This window comes from Eptatretus burgeri, chromosome 1 (assembly GCF_056783735.1).
Source record: "Eptatretus burgeri isolate ZD-2024b chromosome 1, Ebu_testis_v1, whole genome shotgun sequence".
Taxonomy (NCBI): Eukaryota; Metazoa; Chordata; class Myxini; order Myxiniformes; family Myxinidae; genus Eptatretus; species Eptatretus burgeri.
The window spans coordinates 94,574,378-94,597,313 of record NC_140961.1 but is presented as its reverse complement, the minus strand read 5'-3'; the positions used below and the strand labels follow the sequence as shown (position 1 = coordinate 94,597,313).

The following is a 22,936-nucleotide window of genomic DNA, read 5'->3' as shown; positions in this document are numbered from 1 at the left end:
TATTCAAAGGTGAACATCTGGTCATCCCAGCATCAATGAGAAAAGAAATCATGGAGTGTGCTCACAAGGCTCATGTGGGCCGAGAATCCTGCCTGCGGAGAATGTGTTCAGGCCACGAATAAGCAGACACATGAGGGAGTATGTCCTGCGAAGTGCAAAAAGTGTTTGACCAACGGACGAAACCAAGCCCACAAGTCAATTGTGCAGAACGTGGTGGGTAACCGGCTGTGGTCCAAGGTCGGTAGAGACATTTGTGAACTCCAAGAATGCCAACTGCTGGTAGCTGAAGATTACTACTCCAGCTACATTGAAGTTATAAAGCTGACTAGCATGACTTCATCTGCCTTGATTAAATTGTCTGAATGGTTTGCAAGACACAGCATCCCTGACACTGTGGTGTCAGACAAAGGCAGACATTTTGATTCTGGGAAATTTCAGCAGTTTGCTCGGATATGGGACTTCGAACACCAGATCTCAAGCCCGCACTATTCCCAAAGTAATGGTAAAAGTGAGAATGCAGTCAAGATCACAAAACAGTTTTTCAAGAAATGCGGGGACACAACTCAGTCTGAATATCTTGTGCTAATGGACTGGCGCCACACTCTGACTCAAGGTGTGGGCACCAGCCCCACACAACGCGTTTGGCCATCACTGTCGGACTGTATTGCCAAAAAACCGGGCACCAAGGCATGATATTACAGGGGACACTGCTGGTCTCAAGGGGCTAAAGGCCAGGCAAGCCTACTATTATGACGAGTGCACACCCTTTGCTATGCCTCAGAGTTGGTGACACATTGCACATGTGCCTGTGAGTTAAGCAACATTGGTCAGCTGACACCTGCTTGTGCGAAGTCGCACCATGGTCCTACGACGTGCACATAGGAAGCATAGTCTGCAATCGATGCCAGCTGACAGCGACTGGTGAACTGCCAGTACCAGAACCAGAACTGTTTGGTTCCATGGATTCCAGTGCTGAAGCTGCCCCGACAAAACCAGCGCCTGGACCAAGCTTGACCACTTGGTGTTCGAAGTCAGTTTGCAGGGTTAAGTGTTTGAAGAAGGTGAAGTGCACGGACAGTTTGTGCGTCAAGACTGCGTGCCATTGATAATGCCTCGGCCCGTGTCGGAGCAGTGAGCATCCATGTTGGTCGGCTGATGCCTAGTACTCGACGCACTCTGGTTGGTATCAATACTCTCGACACTCGGCGCACCCAGATTCGGCTCACTCGGAGATCAACACGCACACATGGTGACCTGAGGTGGTAGAGGGAACGGTATCGGACGAAGGAAACTTTACGTGTGACATCATCATCCAAACTCATCTTCAGTTGTCCTACCTTTCCTCCCACCTATGGTACACTGAAGATAGTGGCGAGGCAGTTGTCCTGAAACAACTTGCCTTCGCTCATGGAAGGCAAATCCAACTGAAACAATCTCAGTTCCTTCGACAAAGCTCGGAGAACAAGCACGTGTCTCCCCTCAGGAGAGCCAGAAAACAACATCTTTCTAATCTCAAATCTGAGCTCTCAAACCTGTCTCCCTCCTCCAAATCCTGGTGGCATCTAGTTAAGTCTGTTTCTGGTGTATGTTCACCCTCCATCCCTCCCTTACCTCAAAATGGCTGCATAGCTGACAATGTACGTGAAAAGGCTGAATGGCTAAACTCCGTGTTTGCTTCTTAATCTCATGTCCCAAACCCATCGCTTTCTGTACCCACCTTACCCAGTCAAACCCAGCTGTTCCTGGACTGTGTGCCCTTTTCTCCTGACAAGGTGGAGAACTTGCTGTCAAACCTCGACTCAGATCCTGCAACCGGTCCAGACGGCATGAGCTCAAGTATGGTAAAAAAACCTGCTGTGCCGCTCTGCTGCTCTTGCTCACATTCTCTCTGTTCTATTCACTCTCTCATTTGCTTAAGGTCATCTGCTTGGAAATCAGCAAGCATTACTGCTCTGCATAAAAAAGGTGCAAAAACATATCCCTGCAACTACAGACCAATCAGCCTTCTCCCAATCATCAGCAAGGTTATGGAATCCATTATCGCTTCATTAAATCCTTCCTCTTCCCAAATGGCTTGATTTATGATCATAAATTTGGATTCAGACCAGGTCACTCTACCCTGGATATGCTGCTTCTGCTCTCTCAACAATGGATGGAGGTCCTCAATGCCAGACATGAGATCAGAGCAATATCCCTAGACATATCGTGTGCTTTTGACATGGTCTGGTACCCTGCCCTGCTCACAAAACTCTCTTCCTATGATATCAAAGGACATCTCCACTCATGACTCGCAGACTTCCTCTCCCGTCTCAGCCAACATGTGGCCCTTAATGGAATTCTCATCCCCTCTTCCTGTCCAGACTGGAGTTCCTCAAGGCAGTGTTCTGGGCCCTGTTCTTTTTCCCGTTTTCATCAATGATCTCTCTGACTCTAGAAAATCCTCCTTATCTTATTGCTGATGACTCCACCCTCTGCCATACCATTTGTCATCCCTCAGATCGGCAAGCAGCAGCCTCTTCACTCTGCATATCTGTATAAAATCACAAACTGGTCCAACACGTGGAACAATCACAGATACTGGAATTTCAATCCTCACAGATATCCCACTCTCACTAGGTCGCTCCAAAAGGACCATCTGGAAGACCCCCCCTCCAATCTACTTTCGCAACAATCCTCTTGAAGAAGTCCTTTCATTCAAACTTCTAGGTCTCAATATCTGCCAAGATCTCTCCTGGAAAAGCCACATTTCCAAGGCGGTCTCCAAAGCCAGTCGCCGACTGGGCATCCTCCATCGTGCAAAGTCCTTCCTTGGCACACCTGAGCTCCTGACCACATACAAAGCTTTCATTCACAGCCTGATGGAATACTGCTGTCCCCTCTGGGCTGGTGCTCCTGCCTCTCACCTTTCTCGACTTCACGCTGTGGAAACCAAGGTATTTAGGATCATTAGGATCTCCCGAGATGAGGCTGAGTCTTTGGGTCTCTCACTCTCTCACCACTGGCTGGCCGTCTTTCTGTCTTCTACTGTCTCCTCTCCGGCCTGCTCCCCTGCTCTGTCTGAGATATGCCCCTCCCCCCTTCCCATATTTTTCACAGGGTGCTCATGGTATGCCAGCAACCCTTTTCTGGTAAAACGACCAAAATCAAGAATCACTGCTCACCTTCACCCTTTCATTCCCCCTTTTTCCCACCTTTGGAACAAACTCCAATACACTGTTCACCACCATATCATATCTCCCCCCTTCCAAAACCACGATATTTTCTACCCCCACTAATTCACCTCAAACCCACCTCCTTCAAATTTCCTGCTTTCCTTCCTGAAAGTTCCCATTGTGTAAGGACCTGAAAGTCCCTGTGTTGTCCATCTTGCTTACCCTGTGTACCCCACCCCATCGCTCTCACTTCCACAGAATCTCATGTCTCTGTTCCACACTGTTTTTACCTTCCCTCTCCCACCCCTCTTGTCTCCTGCTCCCCTTGTTGTACGTTCTGTTAGATCTCATACGAGCCTTGACAGCGTATACAAAAAAACAACAACAACATAGGGGCAATACTCCTGGGCGTTCACTGGTTGTGGTTGGATAAGACAACCTGCGAACCACTGGTGGGCATGGATGACCCACAAAATATGTAACGGAGAAGAAAGTAAATATCTATGGATTTAAAAAAAATTTATTTTGTGTACAAACCTTGGTACATCACGGGTGATAAAGTTTGTGGTCAAGTTTCATCGTTATGATGTGTGTAGTTTCTGAGAAGAAAGCAAATGCACATTTTGGAAGGCAACTCCCCCGTAGAGCCCCTTAGACCCCATTTTTTTTTAAAAATGTGAACAAACTTTAGTACATCACGAGTGATGAAGGCGTTGGTCAAGTTTCATCGGAATTGTGTGTGTAGTGTCTGAGAAGAAAGCAAATACCTATTTTAGGGGGCAACCCCCATAGATCCCCTTTAGGCCAGATTTTTTTAATGCCATGAACAAACTTTGGTACATCATGGGTGATGAAGGTTGTGGTCAAGATTCATCGAAACTGGATGTGCAGTTTCAGAGAAGAAGTTGCAAGTATTTGTGGACGGATGGACAGACGACGTGCCATCCTGTAATCTCCCTGGAACTATGTTCCAGGTCAGCTAAAAATCACACTTGTTTCCAATGGGGAGTACGTCACACGTGCCAAGTTTAAATTTTTTCCTTGGAGCGGTTTCGGAGATAGAGGTCTCAGTTTCTCCTCTTTTCCAACACAGCTGCCACACCACATGACCTATGGTGTTCTAATTATCATTTATACATTATACATGATTCGTCGCACCGATGTTCAAAATTTTGTGTCAACCGGATAAGCAGTTGCAGAGAAAATTAGCACGGACATACGTGTATGTACGTACAGACAGACGGACGGACAACCCCAAAACATAATGCCTCTTTGCGACTTCGTCAGCGGAGGCATAAAAAGTATTGAATATAGCCAGCATTTAATCGATACGAGAAATGGAATTGAATGAGACTCGCCATTCTGAACTCACCTGGAGGAACGTAGTTCTGGGGAGCTCATGGAATGGCGTGTCGTCCGTTCATCCATCCATCTGCAAATACTTGCAACTTCTCTGAAACTACACATACAATTTCGATTAAACTTTGCCACAACGTTCAACACTGTGTATATCTATCCTCACCTTACTCAATTATATCATATTGTTTGCAGATTGGGCTTCATTAGTATTATCCCATATATAGGACAATTGTTGATGGGGACACACCAGGATGGACACATGCAGGGATGGCCGGACACAGGCACACCAAAACCGAGCTACTTTTATATTGTAGATTGCGACGAGTACCGAACTTCATTTTGTCCCATCCGAAGCCTTTGCTAACTCAGCCCGTGTTTATCAGGAGCACACCAAAGCCAGCTGAGAAATAATGTTATCATGTGTAAAATGTATCGCACGAATGCTCGTCACTCCAGTGGTATTTTCATAGCTTTCATTAATCCCCTCATTCAGAGTTAATTTCCCTTTTTCATCCATCATTATAAAAATGCTTATTGCTTTATCAGTGGCCTTACCACCATCTTAGTTAACATCTCAAATGGGATGTTATGCACTCCTGCCTTTTTTAGTTTTTAACTCACTCACTGCCACTTCAATTTCATTCCCAATCAGATGTGCCCCAAATTCCGAATTGCAACCTCAGTGCTTTCTTTTATCTGCAATCTTCTCGACCTGTCTTTCTTTTCCTATAACTAGAGCATAAGACCCGTCACTTCGCTGATGGAAATACCAATCTTTGCTGTGATGGCTAATCAATAGGGCAAGAAGAAAAAGGATTCCTGGGATTGCGGGGATAACTAGCGTCGCAAGTTGGCGTTTGCAGTTTTTGTACATGTGCCCATGTACCCACAAAAAAAAAATATATATATGTATATATATATATATATATATATATATATATATATATATATATATATATATATATATATATATATATATATATATATATATATATATATATATTTCATCACAAACTTTCCCGGGAGTTCCCTGAAACCACCGTCGTTGGACTTATTGAAATTAGTTGATCCATTCTCATGTTATAACACAACAGACAGACAGAGACGGCTCCATTTATAATGTAGATTCCTCAACATACTCCTTCAATCTCTCAATATCTTCAGACATTGTCAGAGCTCCACCTCTTTACTCTTGAGATAACATTATAGCTACTCTCTTTCCTTTTCCATCACAATTTTCACAAGTAAGATCGGATCTGCATCATCTTTATAAAGCCTTAAAAATCTCCACACTGTTCTTTTCACCATTTTCTCTTGCCTTGCTTCTCATTCTTCTCAATCTGAAGATTAACTTTCTAATTTTCTTCATATTCTAGAGAGGTAATTAATTCCTAATCATAATATTTTGGAATGAGACACATGGACTGATGCTCCAGTAGTTTTACTCCCAGCTGCCAACTTTCTTGTGATCAAGCTAGTTGTGTTACTTAACTGTTCGATTTCTGAAATACATACGTTTCAAACTGTAGCATCTAAAAGGTCGTCGCAATAGAATGCAACTGTTGGAACCACAGTTCACTCTTTGGCTTTTTCCTTGTAGATGATAGCTGGTGATTCTAGTAAGAGCATTTTAAAACATACACCCAGCCTATCTATTCAATTTTTGTGTTGTACTGCCACTGTCCCTTTTGTCAGGTTGAAACACGTGGAGCACTTCTTCTGACACTTGAAGTTGCTCGACTGTTAGGAGCTGCAGAAGGTCGTAATTGGGGACAGCAGGAAGATGCACAGCAAGAGATAAAGATGGTGATAAGAGATGAACACCTTCTCCGGCTTCTTACACCAATTGCCAAGTTGTACACAGCAAAACAGGTTCCCGGTTTGATGGAAATGATTTTGTTGATGTATTGAAGTTGTTGATGTTGCTGCGGTGGCCTTGGAACCAACGCTGACGTGTGATAGATTACCATGACAACCGTTCACTCTATTGCTTGGTACCGCAGGCTGTTCGAGTGGTTTCTGAGGGTCTTGAATGTTTTGGAGGTGAAGGGTATATGGAGGAGACTGGAATTCCATGCCTTCTGCGAGACACACAGGTTCCCGCTTCCTTTTTTTTGGTCTTTTTGATTACATCAAAAAATTTGCAAAAGGAAAATGCACGTGCCTTTTATTTCATCGATTTTATATATTTGAGAGGTTTGTGGCCTTGAGTGTTTAAAAATTCTCTCCTTTATTTGGGAACGTTAAGGAAAAAGTATTTAACAGTTTGCTACGATAAAGATGTCAGTATCAAGTTCCACCACCGAAGGTGCACGGAGGTTATGTTTTTACCCCTGTCTGTTTCTCTGTGAGCAGGATATCTCAAAAAGATGTTGACAGATTCGGATGAAATTTGGTGGACAGTTGGGTGTGTGATATGGACGAATTGATTAGATTTTTGGTGAAGATCCAGACAATAGTATTTTCAAGTGATTCTTCACCATTGAGAGATAGGGCCAAAAACGATACATAGTACAATCTCGATCTCGAAAGGTTATGGATGGATTCTGCAGAAACTTTGTGGACAGGTTGGGTGTGTGATGAGAAGAAGCCGATTCGATTTTGATTCAGTTCTGGATCCAGATCCGGACTATCATTGGGATACAAAACAAACTGTTCAACCTGGTGGAGGTAGACACTGTACCGAGTGCCGTCCTAGTGGCTTATGATTCTTCTTTGTCTTTTTCTCTTCACAAAATAAAAAAACCAAACAATTTCATCCAAAAATTTGCTACATTTTTATAGTCTCGTTAAGGAATTTCCTTTTCAACTGAGAAACACCATTACGGCCCTCCAAATTGTATCATATCCACAGGTTCAACCGTTGGTGCAGCCTTTCTCTTTCATGAAGAGTGGGGTTTATCTTGGGTAATTTTATAACTGTTTTAATGAAATGAAAGAAGTACATTAATTGCTTGAAAAATGTCTGTGTGCCCATTTATAACCCATTAGACGTGCAGTCATATTTCCTAACCCCTCGACCCCACTTAAAGGGTTAATCTGATTTGTTTTTACCTAAAAGCCAAAAAGATTTTAATATCTGATTTTGCTCAACTTTCATGCCAAACCCTGAAATGCTTCTATATACAGTAGTACCTCTACTTACGAATTTAATTCGTTCTGGGAGTAGTTTCGTAACCTGAAACCTTCGTAAGTAGAGGCGCCTTTTGAATGTAAATGCGCTAATCCGTTCCAAGCCCCGCAAAATTCGGACATTTTTTTTTAATAAATCATAAAAATGCATCAGAACATGAAACAAAAACATGTTAAAATTAGATTACCGCACAATAAACATAAAACGAGAGGCACATAATGTAAAAAACAAAGAATAAAGGAAATAATAAAAATATTCATTTACCTTTTAACTGCTATTCTCGTTACTTTTTGGCCGCTTTGTTTACTGGTCCTTATCAGCAGTGTTTTTTGCCTCGCGTTTCGTGAAGAATTGATCCAATGACGTCTGCTTTTGCCGGCTTTTAACAATCCGTCGGAAATGCGCGAGGCAGACATCGTCATAGTGCGCGATAACCCGACTTGTGAACACTTTTTCCGGGTGATTCTTTTCAACAAATTCCGAGACTTCATGGAATTTTCCTAAAATGTCTTTGATTTGGGCTGATGGAATAATGGCTGCCTCCTCCTCCTCCTCCTCCTCGTCCTCTTTGAACTCCTCCTGCACCGCGGTGTGTTGCATCACCTCCAATTCCTGCAGCTCCTTCGTCGAAAGCTCCTCGTTGTGCTCCTGAATCAGCTCGTTGATGTCCTCGTCATCCACCTCAAGACCCATGCCCTTTCCCAGCGAAATAATTTCGCCATGGCGAAGAACAGAGTGAAGTCCAGTCCTCCTTTTAAACTTCTCGAACCACCCACGCGGTGCCTTAAACTCCTGGTGTAGTCCTTGCGCCGAATTTCCCTCGCCTGTATCCTCCTTCACGAGGTCAGTGAAGATGGCGGTTGCCTTTACGCAAATTATGGCCTCTGTCACTGTGTCACCAGCGATCTCTTTCTCCTTTATCCACACGAGTAACAACCTCTCCATCTCATCGTTCACTGCCGACCTCCTCTTCGAAATGACAGAGAGGCCTTTGGAAGGAGCCGTAGCTTTTAGGGCTTCCTTTTGTTTTATTATCGTGCCGATCGTAGATATATTACGGCCATATTCTTTTGCGAGATCAATCAAACGCATCTCCTTTTCATACCTTTCTATTATCTCTTGCTTTGTTTGTATGGCTAGAAAAACTCTCTTCTTCTTCTTTTCTCCTTGTCCACTTTTCTTCATTGCTTTCTTGGGGTCCATTGTGAATAAAAGTTACTGTAATCCACACGCGTACTGTACTGTAACACTGTCCGAGCACTTCGTAGCGGGACCATAGACTGTATACAGTATAACTATATTTACAGAGCGGGACGGGGACACGAAGAGCATGCTGGGATACACGCATACGCAAAGGGTTGCCAGGCAGATTTTAGGCGATAGCCAATGGCAGAGCAGCTACAAGTTTGTTTACGTTCGGGAAACTCTGGGAGCAGCGAAAAGCAGCGCGTACTGTACTGTATTTTTGACTTCGTATCCTGAAACGCCTTCGTAACTAGAGGCAATATTTTCCCGTTCAGGCGCTTCGTAACCTGAAACATTCGTATGTAGAGACATTCGTAAGTAGAGGTACCACTGTATGTATATATATATATATATATATATATATATATATATATATATATATATATATATATATATATATATATATATATATATATAAATTCTACAACACCGAAAAGGTTATTTTAAAATTTTGTTTATATTATCAAACCGATTGATTTTTATTGTTACTTAAAACTTAATGGCAAGAAAATGCACGACGATTTTCAACTCCAAACGGTGCCTGAATCATCAACCCTAGGTGCTGCCGATATGGGAAGGGACAACCAATGTTCTTGCGCTGGATATGGTTCGTGTCCTGCACAAGTCACGAGCTGCAGTGCTGACACATTTCTTGGATCATATTGAGGTCAGATATTGCTCTTGCAGAGTAATCTTCCAATCATCTAACCCTATCAATTTCTCATACTTGCTTCCACTTTTTTTCCAGGAAGGTCTCTCTCATCATCTTCCATCTACTCTGAAGACTCCAGCCAATCAAGTTATCCAAGCCTCTCGCTTGGTTGTGGATTTTGCTCGCTGGTCAATGCAAGAGGAGAAATCTGTGGGAACAGGCAAATGTATAGAGGACAACGATAAAGGAATCCTTCAAGTCCTCGAGTCCTCTGCAAGAAATCTTGCTTACAGCTTCGCTCGTTGCTATGTAGGTAAGGCTTTTGCCTCAAGTACCAAAACAGTTGGAAGACATTTGCACATTCTTGTGAAAAGAGCTGTGGCAAGTGAAATTTTCAAACATCTTTGGAATGAATGTTGTAAAATTATTCATGATGGTTTATATTTTATAAAAAATTGATCTGCAATTAATGCATACATTACATAATGCAAGGAGTGGTAGAATTGCAGTGGCATGAGAATAGCTGGTACTGTATATATGAAGGGAATGAGAAATGTGAATGCAAAACACTTCGTAACCATCCAAATCGTAACCATCCAAAAACTTTGCAATGGAATGTAAGTCACACTTTTGTCTTGCCACAGCCAACTGGTTTGCATGGTCACTATGCAAGGCACTCAATGCTCTGTGAGCCAGCCTGCCAAAGTGTCGCTAGTTTCACCAATGTATTTAGTTCTTGTGTAAATGTTTAAGAGTACGTCTTTTATAGACCAACTTGCATTCTAAATGTCCATATTATATGGAGGTACCCGGTTGAAAATTTTTTAATGTGTACGACTCTATACCACTCGGTCGTGTTTGTGGCCTACGTTAGCACATTCTGTACAAACAAACAGCCAAACGGACCCAAATGCAATACTCTCTCCTCTGGTGAGGGTAACAAGAAAGTTCATAGAACACCTTACCCCTCGCAATCTTGAGAAAAATGGTCTTTTCAAGTCTTGCTTTGTGTTTCCAAGCACGATCTATATTAGCTTTGTTCATGAACTTTGAATAACAGGCTTGGTGGCAACCATACGAAGCTGGTCTCAAACGGAATAGTCCAGAGCTGAATCTTCTACCAACTCCGTTCTCAGAGAATGCGGCAAATTCGTTTGCGCAAGACTGTGTACAATTTGGGCCAAGTCATGCAAAACTGAAGGTTTTTGGAGGTGCAAACAGGGCGATTTGTGTTCTACAGTGTTTAAGTAAATGATTAAATTTAAATTATAAAAAGTTTTAAAGGCTGTAGAAAAAGAAACAAACATTTATTTGAAAGTTTACTGCCGTTGATGCACCATCTTTACATCACCTTATTTAACTCGTTACATGAGTTCTTCATGCCTGTTGTTTGTGTCCTTCATGACGTCCCTAAAAAAACATCGTTTCCTGTTTGGAATGAATTTCAATTTTGTTTGTTTTGGTTTGTCTGCCTGTTTGAAAGTCAATTACCATACTCCTTTCTGCCGATATACTCTCGGGACAAGATTCTGTACAATATACCAAATTTAGAGCCAAACTAAAGTCCTGCAGGTTCATGTTCTGATTTGTGTTTCGATTTGTGTTCTACAGTGTTCAAAATATACAATTCAATCGAAATCAAGTGTTTTCTAGATCATTGACTCATGTCTGCCAGACAGACGGACAGATATACAGAATGGACGAATTGCTTAACCTCGCTTTGCGCTTCGTGCACGGTGTAACACAACAACCATCTCAGTTTTGTTCCTAACTAATCCCCTTATGCTATTCCTCAATGGCCCCATACTTGGCTTTAACCTGTTTATGCTTTATGTACAAAATAATGCCTTCTATTTTGTTTAGTATTCTTGGCCATATCCTTATATTATCTTTTAGCTTGCCGAGTTGTTTACTCAACTTGCCCCTGTTTACTCCAATACTGAAACAAGTCAGATTTCATCCTGTTATTTTGGAGCATTCCTCATCTCCTTGCTCAACACACTGGTCTTTTTCTGCTTCCAGATTCACACCTCACTAGAATATAAATGTAGAGGCCATAAATCCAGAATATAACAAATATAAATCTGGAATATAAATGTGTGCAAAGAAGTACATACGTTTCTGTGTAACTCATCTTGAGTCGACATAATTTTGGGCACTCCTTTCACAGGAATCGATGGGGATGAGCGCAGTTTTTCAGATGTCATTTGATAACATTCGAATTGCAGCTTTTGGCCTCTAAACTGCGTCTTTCTTTAGATAGTTTGCCATTGATCACCCATTATCTCAGATGGGATGCCCTATTAAGTCGGGGGATTTGGGGTGCGAGGTGGAGAATGTGGACAAGGGAGTCGTCAAAATGTGCTGACAATGCTGGTAAGCAGAAACTCGTTCATATAGGCGTCACTCCTCCACTGTGAACTCCTTCATGATGTTGTGTTGCAAGTGGCTGTCAAAGGATTTATGAATGTATGATAAATGGATGAGGGGTGTGTGTTTGTGTTTGTGTCAGGTCGGGGGGTGGGGGGGGAGGCATACTTTTTTGTGTCGATTTGTTTCATACATCTATTCATTAATTATGCACGATTGGAATGCATCTTTTGACCTTTTTGGCTGCTGAGACCCTTGGACCTTTGAAGACCCCAAAAAAACCCAGATGACTCAAAAATCTAGAAGACCCAAAAGACCCAAAACATCCAGAAGAACCCGAAGACCCAAAAGATCTCAGGGATTCAAAAAACCCCAAATACCCAGATGACCCAAAAGACCCCAAGGACTCAAAAGACCCTGCCTGTATACCCTTTAAGACAACCACAATGGATGAGGTGTGTGTGTGTGTGTGTGTGTGTGTGTGTGTGTGTGTGTGTGTGTGTGTGTGTGTGTGTGTGTGTGTGTGTGTGTGTGTGTGTGTGTGTGTGTGTGTGTACGGAAGGAAACAAAGTTAAGTGTTTGTATTTTTGGCAGGTTATCTCCTCATTGACCATGCGAGCTGGACAGGAGCTCAGGCAACAGATGTGTTTGCTGCACAGAGGTGAGAGGTTATTTCAGAACAGGTTAAAAAAGAAACTGGCAGTTTGTACTTCAAAATGTTTTTCCAACAGTTTTTTCCTGGAATTTGCTTTGTCATTTAGCATTCTCATTAGGAAGAACAATACCTTGTAGTTAATGTAAACTACAAAACGCCAGTTGCAACAGGAGACAAAACTTAGATTTGCAAGAGCGAAGCAAGAGTATGTCCAAAGGCCATGAAATCGGAACTGGAATCCCCTCATCATTTTCCATCACAATTAGATAAGAATTAATTTTGTTTTTCTCATTGAGTGTTGCCGAGACCCCTATCGTGTAATGAATTTTGCCCTTCAGTGCACCATTGTAATGTTGTGGCCTCTTGAGCTTGGCTGAGGTGCATTCTGCAAAGTGGGAGATATGATGACATTCCCCATTTGATATATCAGTAGGTTAAGCCTGGTGTTGGCTTAGTGGTCAGGGTGGTGGCTTGGGATCCCAGGGTCCTGAGTGGTCCTGAGTTCAAGCCCCGTTGGCTGCTGAATTAACACCAGGGGTTGACTCAGCCTGTCATCCTTCCGAGGTCGACGAAATGAGTACCAGTGTACTGGTCCCGGTGTATGCCCTGGTTAGAATAGGTGTACCGTATCCCTGTGTGTCGTAAGAGGCGACCAGGGTTGGCGTCAGGAAGGGCATCCGGCCATAAAACATTGCCTCTAGAAAAAGCCCAACCCCTGCACAGCAGGGAAAAATGGCTGTAAAAACGGTCATTTATTTATTTTTTATATATCAGTAGGTCGTCATTGGGAATGCTGTGTAATTGACTAAATCAAGATTTTTACTCTGTACAGTCTGATGACCATATGGTTTAATTTGCAGTCTTGCCATATGTATCTGGTGTTGGCTTAAGGGTTAGGGTGGTGGGATTTGGATCCGAGGGTCCCGAGTTCAAATCCCGCTTACCTGTTGAATTAATATCAGGTGGGGTTAACTCAACCTGTCATCCTTCCGAGGTCAGCAAAATGAGTGCCAGCATACTGGTATACTGTGTCTGATTGGCGACCCATCCAGGATTGTGCCCATTAGCCAAGGAGACTGCTTAGGCAGCACCAATGCTCTGCACAGAGTATGGTCCCAATCTCCTCTCTCATATGTATCAACCAGCATGAATATCTCAGAATTTACATCTGTATTCAAGATGATCTGAGGTTACAAGGCTGCTGTAATTTTTACCAGGTCACTTGGCATTTCATCACCAACGATTCCTTTTTATAGGAGTTTTTGTAAATACTGCATATTAAGGGGCATTGTGAGAATCTGTGATTTCCTTTGGTATGGGAAAGCCATTGTACAAGATGTGGCACTCGACATCACAAATAGCTTGTCTTTGGCCCATCCGAATGAGTTGCTTTGTGTGATCTTAAGAATCCTTCCTGGTTTGCTTGTGAGGGCTGACAAGAGAGTCTATAATCCACCCATTTCATTTTTTTGTCACACCATCTATGTCCCAAGACCTACTGACTTACTTTGACCTTGTCACCAAGTTTGTAACTTTGATATGATTTGTGTATCTTATCCTTCGACGTTCTTCTTGATCAATAGCTTATACATTTACATCCTTCAATTTAGCTCAGTTAATCTCTCAGATTGTTTTTTTCCATTTGATTTATCTTCACACTTTAGCGTTGGTTGTATCCATTTGTTTTTGCCACTCTGTGAAATATCCTCGCCTCAACGAGTCTCATTTTTGTTCAAAAAAGCAGACTTTTGGGTCATTAAATACTTTGATAATGACATCTGTTTTTCAAACTTGCACTTTTTAACCTTTTCTTCCCCTTTCCCATCACATGTGCATTTATTTTGCTGATATCTTTCCTTAGGTGGAGTAATCAGCAGCTGTGCTTAGTATCAGCACAAGGCTGCCACAGTGTTGATCATGCCATGGACAAGGAGCTTGTGAATGAGAGCTTGAGAAAGATGCAGCCACCACATTAACTTTCAAATCATTTACCTTTCTCCATTTATACTTTCCTTTCTTCTCTTAGATTTGGAGAAAGTCTTTTTTATAGCAACAGATTAGCATATCAGCATTGTATGATGGTCCATATGATTGCTCAATGAATCTCAATTTCATTTAATTTTCTTGATGTAAGTTTGAGAACTTTGTGTGTTGATCATTGAAGAAAGTAGGGACAAGACATTGAGGCATCTGCAGAGACAGCATTCGTGAATTGTGAGCCCAATGCAAAAGACAACAGTATCGCATTGGGGCACCTGTGAGCCCTGTCGGTCTGTCATCACACCAAAATATGCAATTTGATGTCCGTATGTATAACGCTGATGTATTCGGTCGTTACTTATGCGATCTCAACCAATTAAACTTGTTAATCGGACAAAGGGTCATCTGGCAAAGGTTGTAGTGAATTCATTTGTCCCCCGAACCAGGGGTTCCAAAGGTGGGGCAAAGCAAATTATTTTCGTAAATGTGCACCATGTTGCGCCGCTCCCAGTGGCGGAGGGAGAGGGTATTACAGGTGACGTGACAGAACCCTCAATTGTATCACGAATAAGAGGACTCCATGTTATTTTCACACTCACTTTACCGAAGATGCTTTAGACTCGACTGCAAAAAATCTAGAGGAATTCCCATGTTTTATTGCCTTTTTCTGCTTTGGAAAGTGGACAAAATATGAACACATACATCAGATGCACCGCCTGACTTATGGTGAGTATCGCCACGGATTATGTCTCACATGGTAAAACCACATCCGCAAAGAACAACCGTCTGCCATCCAGATGATTGTTCTTGCTCATGCAAACAATTTCAACCAGAAGGCACATCATTGGTTCAGATTCACGCACATATATATCATCTACATACATATAGATATATGTATATATATATATATATATATATATATATATATATATATATATATATATATATATATATATATATATTGTTGCGGATTTCGCGCCCGCCGGCGTGCTGACGGCCACGTAACTCGAATCGCGGCACGTCGCCCACCGGACGGACAATCCAGTCGTGACCCTCTCGGACTAACGCCGGGAACCAGTCATGGGTGGACCTTTCGGTCTCACCGCGATCGAGCCAATCAGCCCCCGCGTGGGATAGGGTTGCTCGCCAAATTCGACCTACCTAAGTACCCACGCGGAGGGTAGACCGGGCGATCGCACCTCGCCGCAGGTCGACTTCGGACACGGGCCACTTAAGCGACCCGTTCCGTACTATCGGGATAACCGAGCGGTGTTATCGTCGACCTCGACGGTTCGATTAATTATCGGGCGTATTCAGCCCACTACCAACCCTTTACGTGAAGCAAGATGAGGATTCAATGAAGGAAATGACGAAGCGAAGCGGGAAACAGTTCAACACAAAGCACATTTATTCGCGGCACACGGGAAGCACACATATTCAATTCCACCAAAAGCACACAGAAAAGAAAAACACAATTCAATTTACACAAAAAGCAAATAAAACAATGCAGATCTAATACCGATTACACGAGCACACGGCAACACTTATACAATTTTACTTCACAGACGGCGCCGACAACACATACCCAAAACCAAGGAAAGAATACCCTCAAGGATGAGGCGGGCCTGAGGCCGAGACCGGGTCGGGCCTACCCGTCTGGTGATGAGACGCGGAGCGGCGATGGTGCCTCAACTCCGCGGGCCTCGCGGGCAGTGTCTGGTAGGGGGTGGGAAAGGGGCCCCCTTGGTCGCACTATCTCAGCGCGGGGGGAAACAGGAGGGGGTTGCTGATGCTCGGGGTATAGAGGATTTTTATTGCCCCGCGACGAGCGTCTCCACCTCGGCCAGGTCACGCTGTCGGCCTCCCTGGGGTGCAGCTCCCTGCACGACGCGAGCACCCCCTCGTCTGCCCTCGCCGCCTCTCCACAGCTCCGTCCCCTCCGTTCCGACTCCAACGCACACGACGACCAGCTCCTTCTTGCCAACTCCACCGCCCGCGAAGTCTTGACTCTCTGTTCCCTCTCGACTCTCCTACTCTCTACCCTGGACTGACGAACACGGTCGCTTTTATCAGCCCCGTAGCCTCGCCCTCTCATCTTTGACCCCCTCCCTTCGACCTTTCACCTCGCTCCCCATTGGCTCGAGAAAAAGTGGGCGTGAATGCTTTTTGATCCATAAATTTGCATATATCGATCGCCCTCCAACGCCCTGGGGGCGAGGTGACGGTTGCGAGGTGTGACGTGAAGGTCGTGGAGGTTGTGGTGAAGCGGCGTTGTGGTTGGTGGTTGATGTTGTGACTGGTGGTGGTAACAATGGCGGTTGGTCCAAATTAAAGATAGTAAAAGAAAAACGGCTATCCTGAAGAGTCGCAGCACGCATAAATGACATGTATTCCCACTAGACAACGGGTTTGGGCCTAACTACACATGTACTTACCGAGATACCTCACCTAAGGGACCTGAATGGTGGTTTGCGAATTTGGTAACCACAACACTACCCCCTCCCCTTTTTACAGACTCGTCCCGAGTCGTCAAATTTTCGTGTGCCATCATGTGTAGTTTTCCCCGAGTACATTTTACCTACGGATCCCTGAGTGCGACATTCATGGTATTCGTGTCCCCAAAATAAATAACCTGAGGGCTGCGTAACTACCTAAACAAACTCACTCACACGGACGACTTAAATAAAATTGCCGGCGCTAGACAGACATGCCGGGGGCGCACTCATATTTACAGTACATCTTAACCTTAACTTACAAATTTTACACTAAACCATGGCCCAGGATCATTGAACTCTGCAAAAAGAAAGCAGTTAGCAGGGAGCCAGGCTGCCCGCATGCAGTCTCTGGCTCAAAACAATGCAGGTGACAGGGAACGTGGCTGGCTGCTCACACGCAGTCCAAGGCCTTCCCTTTTGAACTGAACGCAGTGAACCACAATGGTGCATGGGCTGCACAACGCAGTCTCCGTGCCAGCTCAAGTGGCACACGCAATGAGCACAAAGAATGGATGGATGAACACAAACACGGTGCACGGGCCGCCACTGCAGGCCCGTGTTGTAGCTGCCAACAGGGCAGTTCTTGCAGCTTGCAAACTGTTGCTTTTACGATCCTGGCGCACATGGCAATGAACAGGGGGGGGCAAAGCAAAAATTGAACGGGGCTGGTGAACGTGGGCAGTGGGCATGGCATGGCAAAGGTGAGCAGGCAATCACAGCCCGCAGAAGAAGGCCGTCGCAGGCAAACACAGCCGGCAGATGAACTGGCCGGCACAGGCCTTGAAGAAAAACAGCCAGCAGATGAACTGGCCGGCACAGGCCTTGCAGCACAGCAGCTGCAGACGATCCAGCCGGCACAGGCCTTGAAGAAAGGCAGCCAGCAGATGAAGTGGGCCAGCCTTTGCCGTTCAGTGGAGGTTGGTGGAGGGAGTGCGGTGGTGCTGGCCACTCGGAGGGCGGGCTCGGACCTACCTACCTGTCTCCCTCCCAACCTATCGCCTTTGCCTGTCACTGTACATACCCACTCCCTTAATTTGTCAAACCCCAATTTAGCCCCAACTTATTTTTTTGTTGTTTTTATTTTTACTTCCCCACTATAAATCGTCCCCTAACCCCCTTTATCTTCCTTGTTCGGCTAACCTATTCTGTCACCTAGCCTACTCCCAACCCCTACGTTCCCTTCCCGGAGGGGAATAAGGGAGAGCTAACGTCCTGTGTCGAGGCCCAACGAAGCCTCAGAATGGCCTCCCCAGAGTTCGGCTATCTAACCCAAAGTGGGTCCAGCGGCCCACAACGACAGCGAGGGGATGGATGGTGCGGAGGGGTACATCTCCTAATCTACCCTAACCATTTAACTGTTAAACTACCCCTGGGCTTTCAACAAGCGCCTCTCGCTTAAACTATTGGTTCTAACAACCCAGATTCCCGTCGCCTGTGTTGGTGTCCTCACAATTTCGGGCCTCGCCCCCCAATTTTCTCTCCGTGCCCTCACACGGTCTCATGGCTGGGACACGTGGCTCCCTTTGGCAGGCACGACCCTCTGCCGATTCTCCCGCTATGGCACCCCCGGGCACTACACTGCCTCCGAGCCTACCAGCTCCCTAACACCGGGGAGTGCCCCCCATGGCACCTCCCCTGAAACGCACACGTGGCAGGCTGGCTTCCCAGGCCCCTTTCCGAGGGTCACCCTTGCCCACAACACTGCCCACGCGGCTACTGGCGCCCCGGGCCCCCGCACCAAGCAGGCGCACCCGTGCCCACTACTCTATCCCGGCCCCCCATGGGCCCATGGCCTACCGCGGCCGACTAGCCTGGTGCCCGGGGTACCCACTCAGCGATACTCACCTTTCGCAGCCACGCTCCCAAGCCCGTCAACAGGGCTCCTGCACCCCTCCAAATGGGTTTCGAGCCTACATTCCCACCAACAACAAAACGACTTCCATTTTTCAATTTAACTAACCCCCTAACTCACTTTATACTGACCCCGGGGTCCCTTGGGCGGGAGTCACTCCTCCCCCCAATCACTCATCGCACCATGCATTCCCCATTCACTCCACACACACAGACCCGCTGGCCTCACTCACTCACCAAGTACTCACCTCACAACTCTTCAGCACACACAACGCTGAACTCTGCCATCCTCCGAACTACCTCCCCTAACTAACTCGTGCTCCCACGTCGTCCCTTAAACTAGTAGCACGTTCCTTTTAACACTACGTCGCTAAACTACGTCAACTCTACACATTCACTGTCTGTCACTGTCTCCAAATAAATCATTTTATTTCCCAACCTAAATCTGGCTACAATCCCTCTAACTAATCCATTCCACGGGCCCCATGAGGACTTACCCCTGCCCCATGGAGCCGGTCTAACTAAGCTAACCCTTCCCCCTAACTAGTTTCCATCCTGTGCCCCGGGTCAAGGGGGTCTTCCACCCCTTGCCCAGGAATCCTTTGCACCCGAAAGTGAGGCTTGCTCTTTTCTTTTTTTTTTTATGCGCAGCACCTGCGCGGCAACTCAGAGCTCGCGCACTTTACACCTGCCCGTGACGTCATGCAGCTGCACGTGTTCCTCGTCCCCCCTGGGACGGTACCATCCGGCAGAGATACCCCTCCTGCCGGATTCCAACCACACGTGCAGCCATGACGTCACCGTGCGCAAAAAAAAAAACACAAGCCCCACGTCTCGAGGGGTTCCCCACGCGAACACATGTGCTTTGCCCGTTGGAGCTGAACACACACGATCGCGTGGAGAACCCGTCCGGTCCAAATCCATTTACCTGCCTAAACTTTGTCCGTCCGCGGGATCGGCAAATCCACCGCTGGCGTTTCCGGACCGGGACTTCACTCTCGCAAGCGAGCACGTGGTGGCCTCGTGCGTTGCACAGCACGGACCGCGTGCTCACTGCTGGGTGAACCCGGCACGGTCCCCGAAACAACTACAGCCGCCACTCGGCTTTCTCACCTCTGTCGCCGTCGTCGCCTCTCCACACACGCATACCTGCGTGTTACGACGCACACAGTCCACTCCATCACATTCACACCGGGAGATGCGGCTGCGTGCTCCCGCATGCCAACCGACATCTCCCTCTCATACCGCTCTCTCACACACACGGTCTCCCTTGCACACAGCGACCTTGCACACGGCCGTTCACTCACGCATGCGGGGGCACTCACCCGCGGTGCCTCATCCACACACCGTGCCCCACTCATACACGCGGGGGCACTCAACCGCGGTGCCTCATCCACACACGCGGGGGCACTCAACCGCGGTGTCTCATCCATACTCCGTGCCTCACTCACACACGCGGGGGAACTCACCCGCGGTGCCTCATCCACACTGGCCGTTCCATCCACACACACGGCCTCACTCACACACGCGAGGGCACTCACCCGCGGTGCCTCACTCACACACGCGGGGGCACTCACCCGCGGTGCCTCACTCACACACCGTGCCTCACTCACACACGCGAGGGCACTCACCCGCGGTGCCTCACTCACACTCCGTGCCTCATCCACACACGCGGGGGCACTCAACCGCGGTGCCTCATCCACACTCCGTGCCTCATCCACACACGGCGTGCTGGGAAGCACGTACTCCGGCACCATCGCCACCACACCACTCACACACGAGGTCGCTTCCACACACGGGGACGCACTCACACCTTGCACCACACACACAGGGACAACCACACTGGGGATTTGTGTCCCCACAAGGGTCTCCGGGGCCTCTATACCCCCCAAGCTCTCCGTGCACCTGTCCACAGCACTCCTCCCCTCAATCTCGCAAAGCACGACCGAACTCACCTGGTCGTGACTCACCTCAAGGTGAGCACTCAAGGAGTGCTCGCACTGGGTCTCTACACGCTCCGCGAGCTCAACCCCATTGTCCTCCACTACCTGTGTGTGTGCGTCACTTACCCCGTCCTCACCGTGCAGTCTCTCCTCTATCGTTCCCTTCCCGGCTACCGTCACTGCCAACTCTTCACCCTTTACCTCCCTTGTCTCCACTTATTTCCGTTGTCGTCACCTCGTGTCTCGTCTCACACGTTCTGGTCTCCCCATTTAATTTTTCCCTTTTGGTCACCGTCGATTCCTCTGTCACGACCCTCGCCCAACACGCCCCCCAAATTATTTTTTTACCCGCCTCCACCGCGGGCCTGCCAGCCGTTGCACCCCCTTCCAGCTCGTTTGCTTCCACACGTGGAGTCGCCATTCCCAGCTCCCTGGTCACGGCCTTCATGCCCGCCTGCAGGCATCGGCCCATGTTCTGCGTCTCACCCCGCAGCTCTTTCATTTCTTCCTTCATGTTTGTTTCCATTCCGTTCATTTGTTGTGTATTCGCATCCAATTTTTGTGTATTCGCATCCATCTTCGTTTTCACTTCATTTGTATTTGTATCCATCTTTTCATTCATTTGTTTGTTCATGCCTTTCATTTCGTTTTTCATATTCGCTTCCATCTTTTCGATCATTTCCGCATTCATCTTTGCCAGCATGGTGAATAGCTGGGCCATGTCGGGTGCGCTTGGGTGAGCCGTTTCGGCAGGGATCGGGGAAGGGTTTTGGTGGAGAGGGGGGGGAAGGTGTCATACACCGCGGCCGCTGCCGCACCCATTTCGGGCTCTGGGTTCAGTTGGGCGAGTCCGTGTTCCTGCACAATCAACATTTCCTGCTCGGGGATTCCATCCTGGACCATGGATCCTACACATTCTACATCCATTTCTAATACCCCCGGCTCCCGCTCGCCTTGAGACGCCATTTTGCTTCTCTTAAAGGGTTAATTTAGCTCGCTCGTAATTTGGAGGGAATCGGGGGTCGCTTCTCTCACCCCTGGACCGATTCCCGTGAATTTAGCCGGAGACAGGAGAGCCCGTTTTCCTGTTCTCCGATACCAGTGCCGCGAGGAGGGCGATGAATTTGTATCGCACGACCTGACACCAGTGTTGCGGATTTCGCGCCCGCCGGCGTGCTGACGGCCACGTAACTCGAATCGCGGCACGTCGCCCACCGGATGGACAATCCAGTCGTGACCCTCTCGGACTAACGCCGGGAACCAGTCACGGGTGGACCTTTCGGTCTCACCGCGATCGAGCCAATCAGCCCCCGCGTGGGATAGGGTTGCTCGCCAAATTCGACCTACCTAAGTACCCACGCGGAGGGTAGACCAGGCGATCGCACCTCGCCGCAGGTCGACTTCGGACACGGGCCACTTAAGCGACCCGTTCCGTACTATCGGGATAACCGAGCGGTGTTATCGTCGACCTCGACGGTTCGATTAATTATCGGGCGTATTCAGCCCACTACCAACCCTTTACGTGAAGCAAGATGAGGATTCAATGAAGGAAATGACGAAGCGAAGCGGGAAACAGTTCAACACAAAGCACATTTATTCGTGGCACACGGGAAGCACACATATTCAATTCCACCAAAAGCACACAGAAAAGAAAAACACAATTCAATTTACACAAAAAGCAAATGCGGCAATGCAGATCTAATACCGATTACACGAGCACACGGCAACACTTATACAATTTTACTTCACAGACGGCGCCGACAACACATACCCAAAACCAAGGAAAGAATACCCTCAAGGATGAGGCGGGCCTGAGGCCGAGACCGGGTCGGGCCTACCCGTCTGGTGATGAGACGCGGAGCGGCGATGGTGCCTCAACTCCGCGGGCCTCGCGGGCAGTGTCTGGTAGGGGGTGGGAAAGGGGCCCCCTTGGTCGCACTATCTCAGCGCGGGGGGAAACAGGAGGGGGTTGCTGATGCTCGGGGTATAGAGGATTTTTATTGCCCCGCGACGAGCGTCTCCACCTCGGCCAGGTCCCGCTGTCGGCCTCCCTGGGGTGCAGCTCCCTGCACGACGCGAGCACCCCCTCGTCTGCCCTCGC

General features: G+C 46.9%; 1 protein-coding gene across 6 annotated transcripts in view; it reads left to right on the top strand.

The window, feature by feature from the left end:
* The window catches only part of LOC147034979 (acyl-CoA dehydrogenase family member 11-like), a 58,433-nt gene extending 43,474 nt beyond the window's left edge, over positions 1 to 14,959 (top strand). For 3 of the 6 annotated variants that reach the window (XM_085891851.1, XM_085891840.1, XM_085891859.1), the window contains 6 exons: positions 6,207 to 6,383; positions 6,515 to 6,607; positions 9,449 to 9,556; positions 9,638 to 9,854; positions 12,506 to 12,572; positions 14,428 to 14,959. In XM_085891851.1, coding sequence (XP_085747977.1) covers positions 6,207 to 6,383; positions 6,515 to 6,607; positions 9,449 to 9,556; positions 9,638 to 9,854; positions 12,506 to 12,572; positions 14,428 to 14,542 — 777 coding nt within the window. In that variant the 3' untranslated portion in view covers positions 14,543 to 14,959. Of the gene's footprint in view, positions 1 to 6,206; positions 6,384 to 6,514; positions 6,608 to 9,448; positions 9,557 to 9,637; positions 9,855 to 12,505; positions 12,576 to 14,427 lie in introns of those variants that run through there. The other 3 variants (XM_085891870.1, XM_085891878.1, XR_015060881.1) reach the window with 3 other exon arrangements.
* The last annotated feature ends 7,977 nt before the right edge of the window (positions 14,960 to 22,936 follow it).